Genomic DNA, 16588 nt, shown 5'->3' on the forward strand with positions numbered 1-16588 from the left:
TTGAGAATGCTCAATGAATTAAACGAGTATTAGATTAGGCATCTCAACGAATTCAATGAAAGGGTTCCTTCCTTTAACAGCCTTATGATATTTTTCAAAAACACAGAAGAGAACAGGGGGGTTAGGGAAAAGTCTCTTGAGCTTTTCTCATCACCGGAATGCATGAAGAGAATTTTAACGGGTCGGAGTAAGATGAAAACAAAATTGCAGATGATTAAATTTATTGAGAAAGTGAGATTGAACATCTTGACCACAGGAAAAGGATATAAATGGAAGGACGTCATCAAGAAGGACATGTGTTAGTGATATCTCATATTGTTATCGTTTTAATTGATCTGATCATCCTTTAAGATCTATTCGAATCTAGACTTAAAAGGATTATTTTCCCTCATTAATCAGATATACATAAGGTACACTTTGAAAAAAATTAAAAAGGAATAAAAATCACTAAACCTTAGGTAATTTCTTCATAAGGTCCATTATAGTTTTTCGTTTCTTCAAAAACTCGTTATTCAGACGCCTGTTCAGCCAAACGAAGAAATAAACAGAGTTATGATTTAATCACTGCTTAATTTTTTAAATTCTTAAAAGGGAATTTTAGTCTACTTCGATCCAATTGCCTGACACGTGGTCAAAAACTCAACTCTGTTGGTTATCAGCTTGGATTGAAGCTGACTAACTGATTTTTGAACCGAAGATTTTTTCGCTTCGAAGCATTAATGAAAAGAACTTCAGTCATGTTAAAATGAGTTATTTTTTATCGTAGCTATTGATTCTTCTTTTTATCTAATACTTTTCTTCTTTTTGTGATGCGGTAAGTTCTTATTTAGCTTTTTCTGTTGATTTTTACTATTGATTCATTTTGTGGCTTTTTACTCTTTGTATTTTTTAGCTAATTCCTATGATACGCCTTCTTTCTTCATTTTTCGCGGATCTTGAATCTCCAGTATTGGAGATATCTTCGGTTTTTCTTTAGAGATTAGGCAGGAATAGGCTTTTATTTCCTTCTTGTTATTATTTTTCAAAGGACATAGTTTTCATTCTTGTTTGATTGATGCTTGGAAGTCTGAATCCGAGGTCTTCTCTATGTATTTTGATGTTTTTGCGTAGGCTTTCTATCTTTTTGGCCAATTATTGATTGTACTGTTATAAATCTATCGATTTTTTCTCATACTAATTAAGTTTTTCTTGATAGTACTGATGCGTATGCATATAATTTTTCAATTCTTCTTTGATGCTCATAATTTCTGGGTCATTTTATATCACTTATTCTTGTGTATCTCTCATGATTTTATACTTTTATATCTACTTCTGAATGATATCTATCCTCTCTTGGATCGGCTCACAGTATTATTTTAGAAATTAAAGACGATGGTTGATGAATTTATCCTTACGCTAGTCGAGTTTTGTTATGCTTGATTGGATGTGATTGTGATAGAAGACTGTATTCCCTTTGTTCATATATTTATCAATGATTAAAATTATTAAAAAATTATGTATGACCGTCAGAATGACCATCATTTTTTTTTCTAAAAGTCAATATGGCAGAATGTCTAAATCTACCAAAAAGGTAATCTTTAGTTAATTTCATTTCCTATCATCAAAATATCTTTTTCCTAATCTTTCACAATTTGTCCATATGTAAAATTTAGCATATTCATATCTCGGTACACTGCTCATGCTTCTATATTTATCCATTTGATTATTCTATTACTTTATATAAAAGCAATTCAACAATGGGTTCAGATAAAAAAAAGAAAAGACTCGTTTAAAAGTAGGCTAAAGTTGACGAATAAATCGTGGAATAAGAACACGTCATAAGGCCGTCAGAGGAAGGCCCAAAAATAAAGTCAGAATAATGGCCCTTACTGCTGAAAAACTATCATAAAATGAATGTGCTCACCACCCATTACACTCCCATTCCCGCCGGAAATACCCCCCTTAAGAGACCTCTTAAGGAGTATCTCAAATACGGTGTCATCAACCTCGACAAGCCCTCCAATCCCAGCTCCATGAGGTTGTCTCATGGGTCAAGAAGATTCTCAATGTTGAAAAAACCGGCCACTCGGGAACACTCGATCCAAAAGTGACAGGATGCCTCATTGTTTGCCTCTAGAGGTATTTTGAGTTCTATTTAGAGCCACAAGATTGGCAAAATCTCAGCAGTGTGCTGGTAAATAGTATATTGGCATCGTCAGACTCCACGGCTCCATCGACTCAGAAATCAAACTCAAGAATGTCCTGAACACTTTGACTGGAAGTCTTTTCCAAAAACCTCCAGAGATCTCTGCAGTTAAAAGATAACTCCGTATCAGACCATCTATGAGTCTGAGCTTTTGGAATATGATGCTGAGAAAAGATTGGAGTCTTCAGAGTTTCATGCGAGGCTGGAACCTACGTCAGAACTCTTTGCATCCATATCGGCTTGCTTTTGGGAGTTGGAGGCCATATGGAGGAGCTCCGCAGATCAAGAAGCGGTTGCATGTCAGAGAATGACCATTTGATGACCATGCATGACCTTTTGGATGCCCAGTGGAGATACGAAAACTATAAGGACGAAACCTACCTTAGACGCGTTGTCTTGCCCCTCGAAGTCCTTCTCTTGAAATTGCCAAGAATTGTGATCAAGGATTCATCGATCAATGCCATTTGCTATGGTGCTAAGCTCATGATCCCTGGTATCCTGAGATACGATAACGGCATCAACGTCGGAACCGAAATCGTCATTATGTCGACCAAGGGTGAGGCCGTTGCCGTCGCCATTGCTCAAATGACAACTGCTGAAATCGGCTCATGTGATCACGGAGTCGTTGCTAAGACCAAGCGTGTCATCATGGACAGAGAGACATACCCAAGAAAATGGAAGGAGGGACCCCATGCCAAGAGAAAACAAGAACTCATCAAGAGTGGCCAACTGTAGAAGAATGGAAAGCCAAATCCCAACACTCCCAAGGACTGGCTCCAATATTACAACAACGAAAAGGATAACAACATCGTTCAATGATTCTGGATAGAAATAATATAAATTATGGATCGCTAATACTTTATTTTTCCTATATGAGAAAACATGCATAAAAGATAAAATCACATTTGGAGCTTGCGACTTGAGGGAAGTTTCAATTTCTTTTATATTCTATTCAAAATTTGTTGGTTTTTCAGATTTTATGTCTGTTAGATTTCCTTTATCTTCTTTTATATTTTATTTCCATAGTGTTATTTGTCATTAAACTCTCTGTGCCTTTCATTTTTTCTGGTTTGAACGTTTTTAGGGCTTGGCTTTGACGATGGTCTCACTTCTTGAAGGTATGGATCTTCTTCTGGATCGATTTTCAGATATTTTTTCTGGACCAAATCTGAAGGCTTTCCCAAATTGTTAACAGATTTAGCTCTGAGGCTGTCCCAGCTAACCACAATAGATTTCGCCTCATCGAAGATGTTTTGATGCATCTCCTTGTCATGCTTGAGGATGAATAAATCTTTTTCTCCTTTCTTCTTTTGGCGAGGTTCAAGCAAAGCCTTTTTGCGAAGTTAAGGAAGGCTGAATTTTCTGTAATTGTATTCTAAATAAAAAATTAATTACTTAGAGGAGTGATACGAGGCTTATCCTTGATGTTAAACGATCCAAAAAGTTCGGTAAAATTCTTCCGATAGGCTTCTGGATCTTTAAGCTGAAGATAATTGTAAAATTCTGTTTTTAGAGCTCTTAAATTGTCTATATATCGAGATTTTGAAGCATGGAGTCAAGGTTGAAGAAGGTTTTGACCTCGGCTTCATGTGACATGGAGTTGATCATGAAGTAAAAGTTATCAAAAGAGAGGTATTTTCCGTAGTCTGCATGTTTCTTGAAGATTAGGATGCAGCGATCGAGGGTGAAAATGTCTTGAGGATTCTGAAGTTTTTGACAAAGAGCAAAAAGCTTTTGATGTCAAGTTTGGTGGCCGAATGGCATCAAATTATGAGTATTCTTTGGTCGGTTGTATATACACTCTTGTGTAATAGTTGTAAATTTCAGTTAGGCTTTTCTCTACTTCATTCTTGTTGAGCACCATTGACTTTTTGATTTGCGGAGCTGGTTGGTTTCCTTTCTGGTTGGTGAGATTGATGTTGGGTTATGGCATGGGAACCATGAATTATTAGTTATCGTATTCAAAGATTTCCCGTTTTTTGTCTTCCTAGCTTTTCATCAAAGCCTCTCCAATCATTTTCTTCTCGATTTAATTGACCTTTTTCTCGGAATCAAAGTTTTATGTCATTATAAAATTATTATTGTTTTATAATTTCATCAAATATTCAAAGAAGGCATTTCCGAAGAGGAAAAAAAGCTATATTCTTCCACAAAGTTTTATAATTTTAATTATAAACAAATGGTATTTCGACACCATTTAGCATTTCTAAATGAGTAAAATCATAACCCTGTGGATAATACAGCAGATTCGAGTAGCACTGGTAGTACAGTAAGCAATTAAAGAGACCCCAATGCGAGAATGGCTAGCATTCAAAAGGAACGCCCATACTGCAAGTTCCAATACTAGTCCAGCTACTTCTGATGCAAAAACAAGCCCTAGTAGCACTCAACCACCTCCGAAAACCTCAACCACTGATGCAAGTAGTAAAACAGCATCACCACCTCCATCAACATCACCTACTAATGCCAATAATGCAAAGACTCAATCTTCGCCTCCACCTCCGCCACCACATTCAAATACATCATCAACATCAACAAGCAAAACATCTTCGCCTCCTCCCCCTGTTAATCTTCTTCATCGAACTCAACGAAAACATCTGCTGCTCCTACTCCAGTAAAATCACTGACATCATCTCAAAATAGCGACACACATTAACCTCTATATCATGATGGTCGATTCCTCGGCATACCAGTCACTTTTTTGATCCATTTGGGGATTATCCTTGCCATCTTGACCATCATTATCATAATCCTCGTGATAATGTATCGGAGGTACCAAACGAGAAAGGCCTACAATGAATCACCTGAAAACTTTGCCCATAAGCCTGAACTTGGCTTTAACGAAGAATATTACCTAAGCCACAATAAGATCGAAAAAGTGCTCACTCCCGAAAAGATAACTATCGAAGAGCAAAATCCAATCAATGGAAAGATATACCAAGTCTAATTCAAAGGGATTTAAAAGTCAGCAGTGTATTTTCATCGTAGGCAAGCCGCAACAGCATACTTTGAAGTATAGGTCCTATCGACAAACGGATCAGTATAGATAGGCTTTATCCCTGTGAGTAGCTACCCAAAATTCAAAACAGGAGAGTAAAATATCGGCAGTGCGGGTGTGGGTGTCACGAATACCGGTTTCGTTCAAGCATAGGGCTAGAATATTTACAATTACAGTTGGAGTCTTGCGTATGGTGATGTCTTTGGGATTGGATTGACAAAGTAAAATTCAAAGTTTTCATAACGAAGAGCATGGATATCCAAAAATGGAGTCTTACTGAATACTCCTCCCAATGATTAAATGGATCGATGGCTTGCGACCATTTAGATCACGGCTGAGCAAAAGAATTAGTATAATCTAGGCACTGAAAAGAAGGAAAATGACGAGCCTGAAGACGAAAAATAAGATGAACAGAAAATAAAGGAAAAAGCTCAGAGATAAAAGGTCGAGGCATTGCTCAAAAAGCAAAGAATTTCGCTTAAGACATTCAACAAGTATGAATACTATCCTGTGATTGTATGCCATGGAAACAAGGACGAATCAAAATCAACAGTGATTAACGTTAACATCGGTGGTCAAATCTTCAGGATGTTCGACAAGCAATTCAGGAGCGGTCTTCTAAAGGACAACCCCATATTCGGAGAGGAATGATTATGTATTGATGGATAGATGATTAGATCACATTAATTAGAAACAATCACTTTAGAAGAGAAAGCGCTTTCAGTTTGTATTCGATATCGACGAGATGAGTGGCTTGGAGGGGGGCTGGCTTGCATTAGTTTATTGCTTAGAGATGAGAAACCCGAGTAGATATTATGAATCGTTGAAATTATCAATTAAGAATTGGTTTAATTGATAGTAGGTCATTGTGAAATCCAACCTCAAGCTTATGCTTGCGATTTTCCTTGTAATTAGCCTTAACCTCGCATAAGTCTGTCACTCTAAAGGGATTGCCAAAGAGTCTTGCACTCACTAATTGCAAATGCTAGTCCGAGCATGCTCAAGTATTCTGACCTAAAAAGATTGAGATCAGCAACGCTTGCTAGCTTTTTGTCTTTACTAACAATCGGAATCCATTATTTTAGTAGTTTGGCATAGGGTCATAATTTTTTTTATACTCTTCGATTGTCTTAACCAAAAGTTGCTTATCTTCTTTCTTGAGAAGATATTCATTCCATCCTTCGATGAAAAATACGTTGTTTCCCTTTAGACTTGAATCCAAGGCTTCCAGTTGACTCAAGAGCTGTTTAATCACAATGAACCTCAAGCCTAAGGTGGTTTTATTTGATTCCGAGTTCTATGGGAATAGGAGATTGAATTTGTTCAAAAACCTCATCCAATTTAGTTGACAGTAGAACTGTTTCTCTGGGGTGATTCCTTAGTTGTGATTTTGGCGGTGATGTAAAATTTTGGGTTTATTTGCGATTTAATTTTCAGAGAGCTGGATTGGCTGGTCTTGGTTTTCGTTATTGCTAGTTGCCTTTCGAACTAGTAAGGGAGGAGCTTATGTCATAATTCGATTGATGAAGGCATGGCTTGTCAATTATTTGATCCCGAGACGTTTCTTTTCATCAGGTGAAAGACATTTCCTTATGAAATCTTTAAGGTCCTCAGACAAGCTTTTCAAAAGATAAATGTTGTTTTTGTTGATTTATTCGATGAGTTGTTTTTCGTTGCTGCAAGTCCATGGAGCCTTTCCATGCAATATCTCATATAAAATAACTCCGACTGACCAGATATCGTTTTTGATTGTATATATATTACATTGAAGTGCTTATGGGCTCATGTAGAGGGGAGAGCCGACATTTACGGTCTCCCTGGGGTTGGAGGTGACTCTTTTGGCGAAGCCGAAGTCAGCTATTTTGACTGTTTTGTCCTTGAGGAGTATGTTTGCGGGTTTGAGGTCACGATGAAGGAAGCCATTCTCCGCGATGTTGATATATCCCATCAAAAATTCTCTGATAATCGGTAGAGCATCTTCTTCTGCGAGTTTCTATCGCTTTTTGAGGAGGTTTTAAAGATCTCCTTCATTGCAAAATTCGGTGATGATGTAGCAATTGTTGGCCGTACTGAAGATATCGTGGCATTTGAGTATGTTGGGGTGGTTCAACTTCTTTAGCGCTTCAATTTAGCCCTAGAGCATTCGTTTTTCCGGCTTGCCCTGGATGGCTCTAATATCGATCACTTTTATTGCCACTCTTTCCTTTGTCTTGTCGTTGGTTCCTCTGTAGACGACAGAGCTAAAGCCTCGTCCTATGACGTCCTTGAGGCCGTAGGAGTAGTCTTAGATTTTTTTGCGAAGATCGTTGTTTGGGTATTGCGGATTTAGCATTCAAATTTGATATAACTGTATTATTCGCATTAAATTCATTGGTTTTATAGGGAAAAAAGTTAGCCAGATTTGAAAAGGAAACATTTTCCAAACGAAGGAAAAATATACAGAAAAGTATAATTCAAGATTAGCTATGGAAATCAATCATGTGTCTTTTAAGTCTTCTTCCAAATTTTCGTATATGACTGAGATGAATTTATTAATAGATTAATTTTATCAAAGGAATGCATAATTTTCAGGAATACATAAATAAAGAGATCTCAAATTTGCTCAATAAGCCAAAAACGCCGGTCTCGAACTCAGGAACCGCCCGTAGTAACCGGATTGCTCGTGAGACTCCATACGTCAGGTCACTTACTAAAAATTAAAATACATATTGGAGGACATATTCGAGGGATAAGCATAAAAACAGTAATGAAAGATAGGGCGGAGATGTGAGGAAGGGCAAATAAATACTGAAAAGAAGCAAATCTGCATTTTATCGAAATCTTCTAAAAGCGGAATAAAGACTAAATGATAAGCAGATCCCAAAAAGAAAATAGCCTTCAGGTAACAGGCTGCGCCAGGACAGTCAAGCGACCACAAGCACGCATAGACGAAAGGTACTGGAATCTGATTTTTAAGCAAAAAAATCGAAGATTTAGTAAATTTACAACTTATGAAAAGATAGTCTTCAAACCTTTCCGATAACTACCTAAAGGCAAAATTGGACTTTAGCCGGAAGCGGCCGGCACCGACCTTTACCACTTTGAAATTGACGAAGATATGAAATAAGCAAAGTAAATGATCATTTTTTAGCACTGAATTTACTTACTTTCGGCATCGCTACAGATTCGAATCTCTTTCCGATACTATTGTTGTTTGACACTGTCTCGGCAATAGTATCAACCTTTCCGGTGAAGACGTTCTCCTTACCCATCTTGAAATCAACGCAACTGTCCTTCTTGATGGTCTTGTCAACTTTTCTCGCGGGGTTGCCTGAGGTCAGAAGTGGAGATTCGCATGAAGGATATCCCTTGTAGTTGTTTTCGGGTGATTGGATCAACTCTCCCACCATGTCGGCTTCTTCTTCGGGTTCATCGATGGAGGCGAAGTAAGGATGGGCCAAAGCTTCAATGGCGGTGATACGGTCATGAGGAGATTTCTTGAGCATTCTCATCAAAAGATTGAGAGCCTAGGGGTCAATCTTTTTGTATTCTTCTCCTTCGAAGGTAATATTGCTTGCTCTGTTTTGAGCCAAGACTTCATTGTAAGTCTTTCCGGGGAAGGCACTGACTCCGAGTAGCAAGATGTGGAAAATGAGGCCAAGACTGAAGATGTCGCAAATGGGGTCGTATTTGGTCTTCATATCCTTGATATTGATGACTTCAGGAGCCACGTATCCAGGGGTTCCGCAGCGAACGAAGAGATATTCTTCAGCTTCAGCAAATTCAGCGAGTCCGAAGTCAGCAATGACGCATTCCCATCCGCTGTCGGCTCTGAAGATGAGGTTTTCCGGCTTGAGATCACGATGCATGATCCTTTTGGAGTGCATTTATTTGAGTCCCTGAAGGATGGAATGCACGACCAGCTTGATCTAGTAGGGCTTGAATTTGTATTTAGCCTTGATTTTATCGTAGAGCTGGCCTCCTTCCAAAAGTTACACCACGATGTAGAGTGAGTTTTCTGATTAGAAGACTTCATGAAGCTTCATGCAGAATTTGTGGTTGAGATTTCTCATGATTTAGATTTCTTTGATGAGGCATTCCTTTCCCTTATCCTCACTGTAGGCTGCCTCTTTTGAAAAGGCCTTCACGGCGAAATTCTTGCCTGATTCTAGCTTCTCCGCGAGGTAGACAGAGGCGAAGTTGCCCTTTCCTATCTTTTTCTTGGGTTTGAACTGCTCATGGAAGCCCCTTTGGTTCAGTTTGCCTTTTAGAATTTCTCTGAGGGCTTGCAGGTCGGATTCCGATTTGAAGGAATACTGTGCTCTTTCTTCTTGTTTTTCGAAGGTGACGGTGCTGGGGGCGACCGTGAAGCCGTACTTGAGATCGAAATCGAAGAGAATGACTTGTCTGCCTTTGGGTGAGGTTTCAATGAGGCATTTCTCATAAAGAGAGATCGTATTCTATTCGGATGCGCGGTGGGAGGGGCATGAATAGAGTAATTTTCCAGGGCTGGAGGGAACCTGTGAGCTAAACATGGGAGTGATTGTTTCCATTTCAATATAATTTAGAATATGATAATCTTCTATATTCCAATGTTAAATAGTTGATGTGATATTTAATGTTGGAAAATGTACCGATTAGATGAGGAAAAATATGGTTGAAACTATTAATAACTTCCATTTTTACCTATTTTATCATAAAACATGAAATATTTTTCCACCCTTCCACTCTTTCCCTCTCAGCGATTGGCCTAAAGATACGTTGCATTTTAAGTAAGTATGACGTCCATGCCTTATATGAACAGAAAAATAATCATACATAATATATAAAAGATTTATGGAGTAGATAATCAGAGAGTGGCAATTGAAATATTACCAAGCCACCGAGTACACATACAGTGAGCTCTTGAATTACTATCCTCGCCTTGATAACTATAACCGGTTCGAAAAGTTCGTCATGCTCAACCTCGCCATCATAGCCATCTACCTGTCCTCACCTGCCTTCGCGGTTTCTCCCTCAGGAGCCTCTACAAAAAGGCAGCAAAGCTGGTCTTCAGTTTTGGCCCTGTCCGACGCGAGCTTGATAAAAATTTGGAAAAAGCCAGGACGGAGATATTATCATAGTACCCGAAATAATTGCTACCAAAGTTAGACAAAATACCCTACAAGTGCCGGAGATTTAATTTGGCGACTCCTCGGAAAAGTAATCCTTGAAGGGAAAATTGTCCGGCTCCAGATATGCATTGTAGAAGCACAGTCAGTTCATCGCAAGCCTTGCCAAACTTTTCTCGTATTCCAACCCCCTGCACATGGAGATGTTCCCCTTCGTCAAGCAGATGGAAAATGAGGTGATTGAGATGACTGCCTAAGCGATTGGCCTCAAGGATGAAAAAGGACAAGCTTGTGGCACGTGTCAATCTGGAGGAACAGAGTCTATACTTATGGCCATCTTTGCCTACAGGGAATACAAAATGAAAAACGATGGAGTTCTTAAACCCAACCTAGTCATCTGCGAGACTGGCCATGTCGCTGCACTCAAGGCCTGCGATTACCTCAACATCGAGCCTAGGATCGTATCGTTCAACAAAAACTTCGAAATGAATATTGGCGAAATGAAACGGAATATCGATGAGAATACCATCTGCGTTTATACGTCATATCCTAACTACCCCTATGGAACTTGTGACCCCATCCACATCATTGGCCCCTATTGCAAGTCGAGAAACGTGCCAGTTCATGTCGATATGTGCCTTGGAGGCTTTGTCTCGCCTTTCATTGAAGATGATTGGTCGATCCCAAGGGAGTCACCAGTATCAGCGCCGATCCTCACAAATACGGTCTTTCTGCTAAAGGAATCTCAATTTTGCTCTACTCAAGTGATCTCTACAGAAAGCATCAATACTTCGTGACCAGCTACTGGCCTGGAGGACTCTACGGAACTCCTGGTGTGGTGGCAGTCGAACCGGTGTATACATCTCATCGGCTTGGATCTCGATGATGAAACTTGGAACTAAGGGATACAGAGATAACGCAAGCAGCTCCGCGATAGTATTCATTCTTTTATATAGCTACTGTTACTCTGACGCAAGAATTGAGGAAATTAGGCTTTGAAGTGTTCGGGAGCCTAAGGTTTGCATCATCAGCTTCAAGCATAAGAAATATCCAGTGAAGAGCATCTACAAGTTCATGAAAAAGAGAGGATGGGGGCTATCTCTTCTCCAGAAACCTCTATCCATCCATTTTTCATTCACTCCTCTCAACGTTTTGAAGAAAGATGAGATGCTTAAAGACTTGAAGGAATGCTGTGAATACATTGAGAAGAATCCCGAGATCCTAAAGTAGACTGACTCATCGGAGGTTCAGCTTTACGGTGCATGCGCAAGTTTGCCTGAATTTGGCTCGAAGGAGGTGATGGCAACAGTCTTGGATATCTTCGTTGATCTGAATTGAAAGATTTATCGATTATATAGCCAATGATTGATTTTCATTAATTATAAACCAAAGGATCAAAGCTTTCCCCAATGGCATGCTTCAATATAAAAATAATGATCAATTAAAAATGTTTTTTTGTTCAAATCCTATCGAATGGCGTATTTTATTAATTGTTAGCAGCAAATACTTTGAAAGATTTTTAATTTAGTTGATATTATACTTTAGAAAATGAAATCTTTATCCCAATTCGTAGGCCACCAAGAAATCTTCAGAGAGCCACGCACCCTGCCTCCCTTCTTCGAAACCAACCTCGTTGACCCTGCCAGAGTGGTCAAATTCTTTGAAAATGACCCTCAAGCATAGATCCGTATCTTTTATTATCAGTACCTTAAGCTCTGCTTCGAGCTTGAGAACGTTAACTATGACCTTTACATCCGCAAAATTGAGGAAATCATCAATAATCCTGACTTCGAGTTTATCTTCTACCCCTCCGATGACGAATCCATCTTCAATGATACCCAGGCCAAAAGCTTGATCATGGAATTTTTCGGAGTTCTCGGAGAAGGCAGCCAGACTGTCCTTCAGGCATTGACAAAATATCCGATTTTGGATAAAATTTTCATTCATTTCTTCAGAAGCCTCTTAATCCTATCAAATGTGACTGAATCCCTTGATAACTACATAGAAAGAGACGTTCTTCTGGACTACCTTTGTAAAACATTCGAAGTCGATGCGGAATCCATGGAGAGTGCATAAGATACACTGAAACCGATATTTTCATCTATGAGGAGAACTACAATGCTGTCTATATGGCCTATATGGATTATGAAAGCTATAACAATTCACTCGAAAGACAAGCTGACGAAAATGTACCTATTGAGGAGCCAAACTATGAAGTTACGGAATCAAAAACTGCTGTTCTAAGCAGCTATAATCCACCGGCTCAAGCCCTCAAGTCGAAACTAGAAACGTTGTTATTGAGCAGCCCAGAACATCAATAATGCTAAGGATAGCTATATTGCTAGCGAGTTTATGGATTTCACCAGCAATGCTGAAGCTTGACTGCTAAAGCCAAACTCACACTCAAATAATCAGGAATGGACCAGCCTACAGTCACCAAGACTTAAGTTAAAAAAGTATAGCCGATTCCCCCTCCCCCACCTGTTATTGTTAGGGATCCAGTAGTGGAGAAGCCAGTTGTAGCGCCTCCTCCTCCTGTAGTCGTGAGGGAGGCGCCATCGATCGTCAAAGAATTACCAAAGCAGGTTCTTCCTCAGCCGATCCAAAACTTTAACAGCATAACTGAGATCCAATCGATCGGATCAACATCAAAGCAATCATAGCTGAGATCCTAAGTCATCAAAACCGATTACTGGCAATCATCTTCATCATCAGTCAAGCCTCAAACCCAACCTCAAACTCAGCCTCTATTGAATGGCTTCCAGACCAGCATTTCCAGTCAGGCAACTTTGTATGACTCTGCCAATGCCAATAAGTACCAAACTCAAACCCAGCCAGTGGAAAGCAGGCTTTCTCCTCCTGTACAAGTCACACAATCTGTTAAAGCACCTTCCCAATCCATCCCTACACAAGATAAGTACAACGTTCAGGGCTCTCAGCAGCAGTATGCTAATAGCACTAAGCAGGTCAAAAACGATATCTTTTATAGTCCTAAGAACGAAAACATCAATTTCAACCTTGGGGCCTTTGCCAGTCCTAAAGTATAAGAAACTAAGGATATCAAATCCGCCACTACTTACGGACAGCCAGGCAAGAAGAAACCTTTTGGTCTTAATGTCTCTGAAGAGTTTACAAGCACATAAGTGTCGAAATTGATGGCAGAACCTCATAGGTCAAACGTCGAGTCCATGAAAACCAGAGCAAGAAACTTCAGAAATTCACTAGTGAACTATATAAAATGATCATCCCCTCAATAATTACATTAAGTATAACGAAAAAAAAAAATATTATCAATTATTTTTAGGGACAGATAAGCCTATCTTCTGCTACAATAGTTCTGCAAGTAAGGGATGAATTTATCTGATTTGACCATGCTGATTTTTAATTTTTGGCCGCTTTTGCTATATCTATTCATGGATTCTGCATTGGAGTATGACCTTTCCTTATTTTAATGCAATTTTCTCGTGATGTTATTAATGTAAGTGGTCTCTTTGGTGATATTTTGTTTAATTTCTTTGAGAGTATAATGCTTCCTTTCATCACGATCCTTCTTTTCATCAAAAACCATGATTCCTTGTGTCTTGGCAAGATAGAACTATATCCAAGCTATTTAGTTGTTCAGAATCCTAGGATTTTGGACGATGTGAAAAGTTTCATTCAATCTTCTTCTTATCTAAATGATCCTTTCAGGGTTTCTCATGAGGACAACTTTTCAAACTCCTTCATTTCTCCATGCTAGTATTGTTCTTTGAACCTGGCAAACAATGAAGTTTTTTCATAGAATTCATTTAAAAAATCTTGATTTTTACTGTAATTTTAATCATATCTCTTGAGATACGGATCCATGATTTTGCACATAAACTAAATGGAATTCTCCAGGACTAATTTTTCATTGAGATGAGAAGGAGTTGATGAGTTGATTTCTTGATTTGGAAAATTTTAAAAATTGATGCATATATTTGGCAAGGTTTCAGGCATGGTAAACTTATTCTCATCGACGATCAGTACATACTTGTCTGTGGTATTAAGATGGGACAAATATTTCTTATGCACTCCGATGATGAAGGGCATGAAATTTTAATTGGCGGCGTCGATGAGATGAAACGGTAGGTTATGAACTAACATATGCTACCATTTCAACGGTTTTATCAGTTGCAGCAACTTTCTATGACCATTACGTTCAAGTTTTGGCTCTTGCTTGTGATGATTATCTGCTTCTAGAGCAGGATGGTCAAGAGGACTGTCTTTATCAGGTCGGAAGTAAGCGGGATGTTGAAGAAGTGACTGAACTGGAAAAGAGAAGAGTTGTTTAGCTTGTAGAGGTGAAGGATTGGCCAGTTGCTGCTTTTCTCGAAGAGAATCACTTCTCCAAACTTATGTTCATTGAACTTGTTCAGGTAATATTCCATGACCAACTAGACAGGAGGTTGTTTGCGAGTCTCATAGCTTTAGATATTGGTCCACTAATGTTGTCTTCCCTCGTTTTTAAACTTGAGATAGACTGAGAGCGTTTTGGGATTGGTGGTATGTGCGATATTGGGTGACGATTTTCTGAGTTCGCGATGTATCTTGAGCAAATTGACATGTATTTTAAAATACGGTTCAGGGGACATGATGACGATGCACCTGGGTAGGTAGAATTCTTGTTTTCCTTTAGGTATCTGTGATCACGTGGCTATTCAATCTCATGCAGTTGCTGACCATTCCTCGTTCCTTGATTAGCTGATGGGTACATAGTAAACTTGCGCTGTACAATATAATCGTCTTCCGTCTTGTTGCGTGACTACAAAGTACCGCCATTTTTAATCGATGGGAAGGGAGGTATTGCTGGTGATGACGACGCTGTCGGGATTGAAGGTGTGTTTTTATTGTATGTCGATGGTGTAGATGGTGAGCGGAAAGCGAAGGATCCAGTTCGTAAGACCCAGCGTGTCGTTTGTAAATTGAAGTGGCTTCTTGAGGTCCTCGTAGGAGATACCGTCTGAATGGAAGGTGAAGTACTGTGGATTGTGTAGATCACGTAACTTGCCATCTTACTACTGTATTTATAAATTTAATTCTTAAAATTATTAAGAACTAAGAATCATTGCTGCGTCGTGATCTTATATCTGGAACGTACAGAAGATCATTGATTAATTTTTATGATGCGGTTATCTATCTTTTGAGGAAGGAACTACCATTATGTGGAGCTTTTCAATAAAAAGCTACAAGACTTAATGTTAGGAAGCTTTTTGTTTGATTATTTTGGCATTTTATTCTAATTATTTTCTTACTTTTGGTAGCATTTGGTATGTACTTAAGATAATCCGAATCGCTCTTTAAGATGTAAATATATAAGTATTAAGTATGAATTTTCTTTCAGACGATTCCTTCCACTATCCCTCATAGTTCCCGCCTGAGGATGAAGATTTTTACTCCAACAATTGGCCCATCAATCCCTTTGATCCCTAATAGGTGAGAAATTAATTTCCTTTTCGAGAGGAAGAACATGTTGTATAGGATGTCAGCATGTTCATTGGAGAAGCCATCATAGCGGAGCCTCACATTTAGCTAGAATAAGCACCCTCAGTACCTGAGAGATATAACGATACTTCAACTCACCATCAATCCCGATCTGAGCCATCATCTAGGGGAACAAGAAGGGCCTCTTAGAGATAAAGGCAAAAGAGAAGAAGAGACAACTGGACAAGAAACATCCTGGTATTCTTCAAGAAAGCCCATCAATAATTCATGTAAGCTCATCTTCTTGATCACCCTGAGATCGCCTCTATAAAGGACCACAGCCTCATAAAGGAGATTTTCTACAGCGGAAAGAAGACGATTGCGATGTGTGACTATGAGTAGCTTTACCGTATCCCGGAGTTATATGGTTGTTGGAGGTCAATGATCGTCCAACAGAGATATTTATATAGACATATAATGCTCGGGAAGGCTGGAATCGAACAAAGGAAGGCCTACAGGATGAAGATTGGATGCTTTTAGAAGGCTTTTGTCAGTGGAGAGTTCAAGTTCATCAATTGATCTCCGAATATTTTATCTTCCAATAACAATATCATATGATCATATTGCATGCAAGGCTTCCTTATTTATGGTTGGTATTTAAAGATATTATTTTAGAATGATATTGATGATGAAATTTATTCCTAATTATCATATTTAAAGAGATATTTATTGTTTTCTTTAATAAAAATTCTATTATTAAAAACAAGGGTAGATGGAGCTGCATGGGGTTGGGGTTGGGGTTGGGGTTGGGGTTGGGGTTGGGGTTGGGGTTGGGGTTGGGGTTGGGGTTGGGGTTGGGGTTGGGGTTGGGGT

At 38.9% G+C, this 16588-nt stretch overlaps 2 protein-coding genes across 2 annotated transcripts; one reads left to right on the top strand and one right to left on the bottom strand.

The window, feature by feature from the left end:
- Positions 1-1865: 1865 nt before the first annotated feature.
- On the top strand, positions 1866-3004 carry LOC116244952 (uncharacterized; the record flags this gene model as incomplete). The annotated part of the gene is given in 5 exon segments (XM_031616736.1): positions 1866-2007; positions 2010-2110; positions 2113-2311; positions 2314-2361; positions 2364-3004. Coding segments are annotated over 5 exon segments (1131 nt in total), but the record flags the coding sequence as incomplete, so codon positions are not given.
- A 5685-nt stretch (positions 3005-8689) lies between these two features.
- LOC116244953 (uncharacterized) lies at positions 8690-9031 on the bottom strand. Its single transcript, XM_031616737.1, has one exon. It carries the CDS (start codon positions 9029-9031, stop codon positions 8690-8692), a length of 342 nt encoding a protein of 113 aa, XP_031472597.1.
- Positions 9032-16588: the final 7557 nt, after the last annotated feature.

Source organism: Nymphaea colorata, unplaced genomic scaffold (assembly GCF_008831285.2).
Source record: "Nymphaea colorata isolate Beijing-Zhang1983 unplaced genomic scaffold, ASM883128v2 scaffold0413, whole genome shotgun sequence".
Classification (NCBI taxonomy): Eukaryota; Viridiplantae; Streptophyta; class Magnoliopsida; order Nymphaeales; family Nymphaeaceae; genus Nymphaea; species Nymphaea colorata.

Excerpts from the sequence above, each read along its gene's own strand:
- LOC116244953 (XM_031616737.1), bottom strand. The coding sequence starts at position 9,031 with ATGCATCGTGATCTCAAGCCGGAAAACCTCATCTTCAGAGCCGACAGC.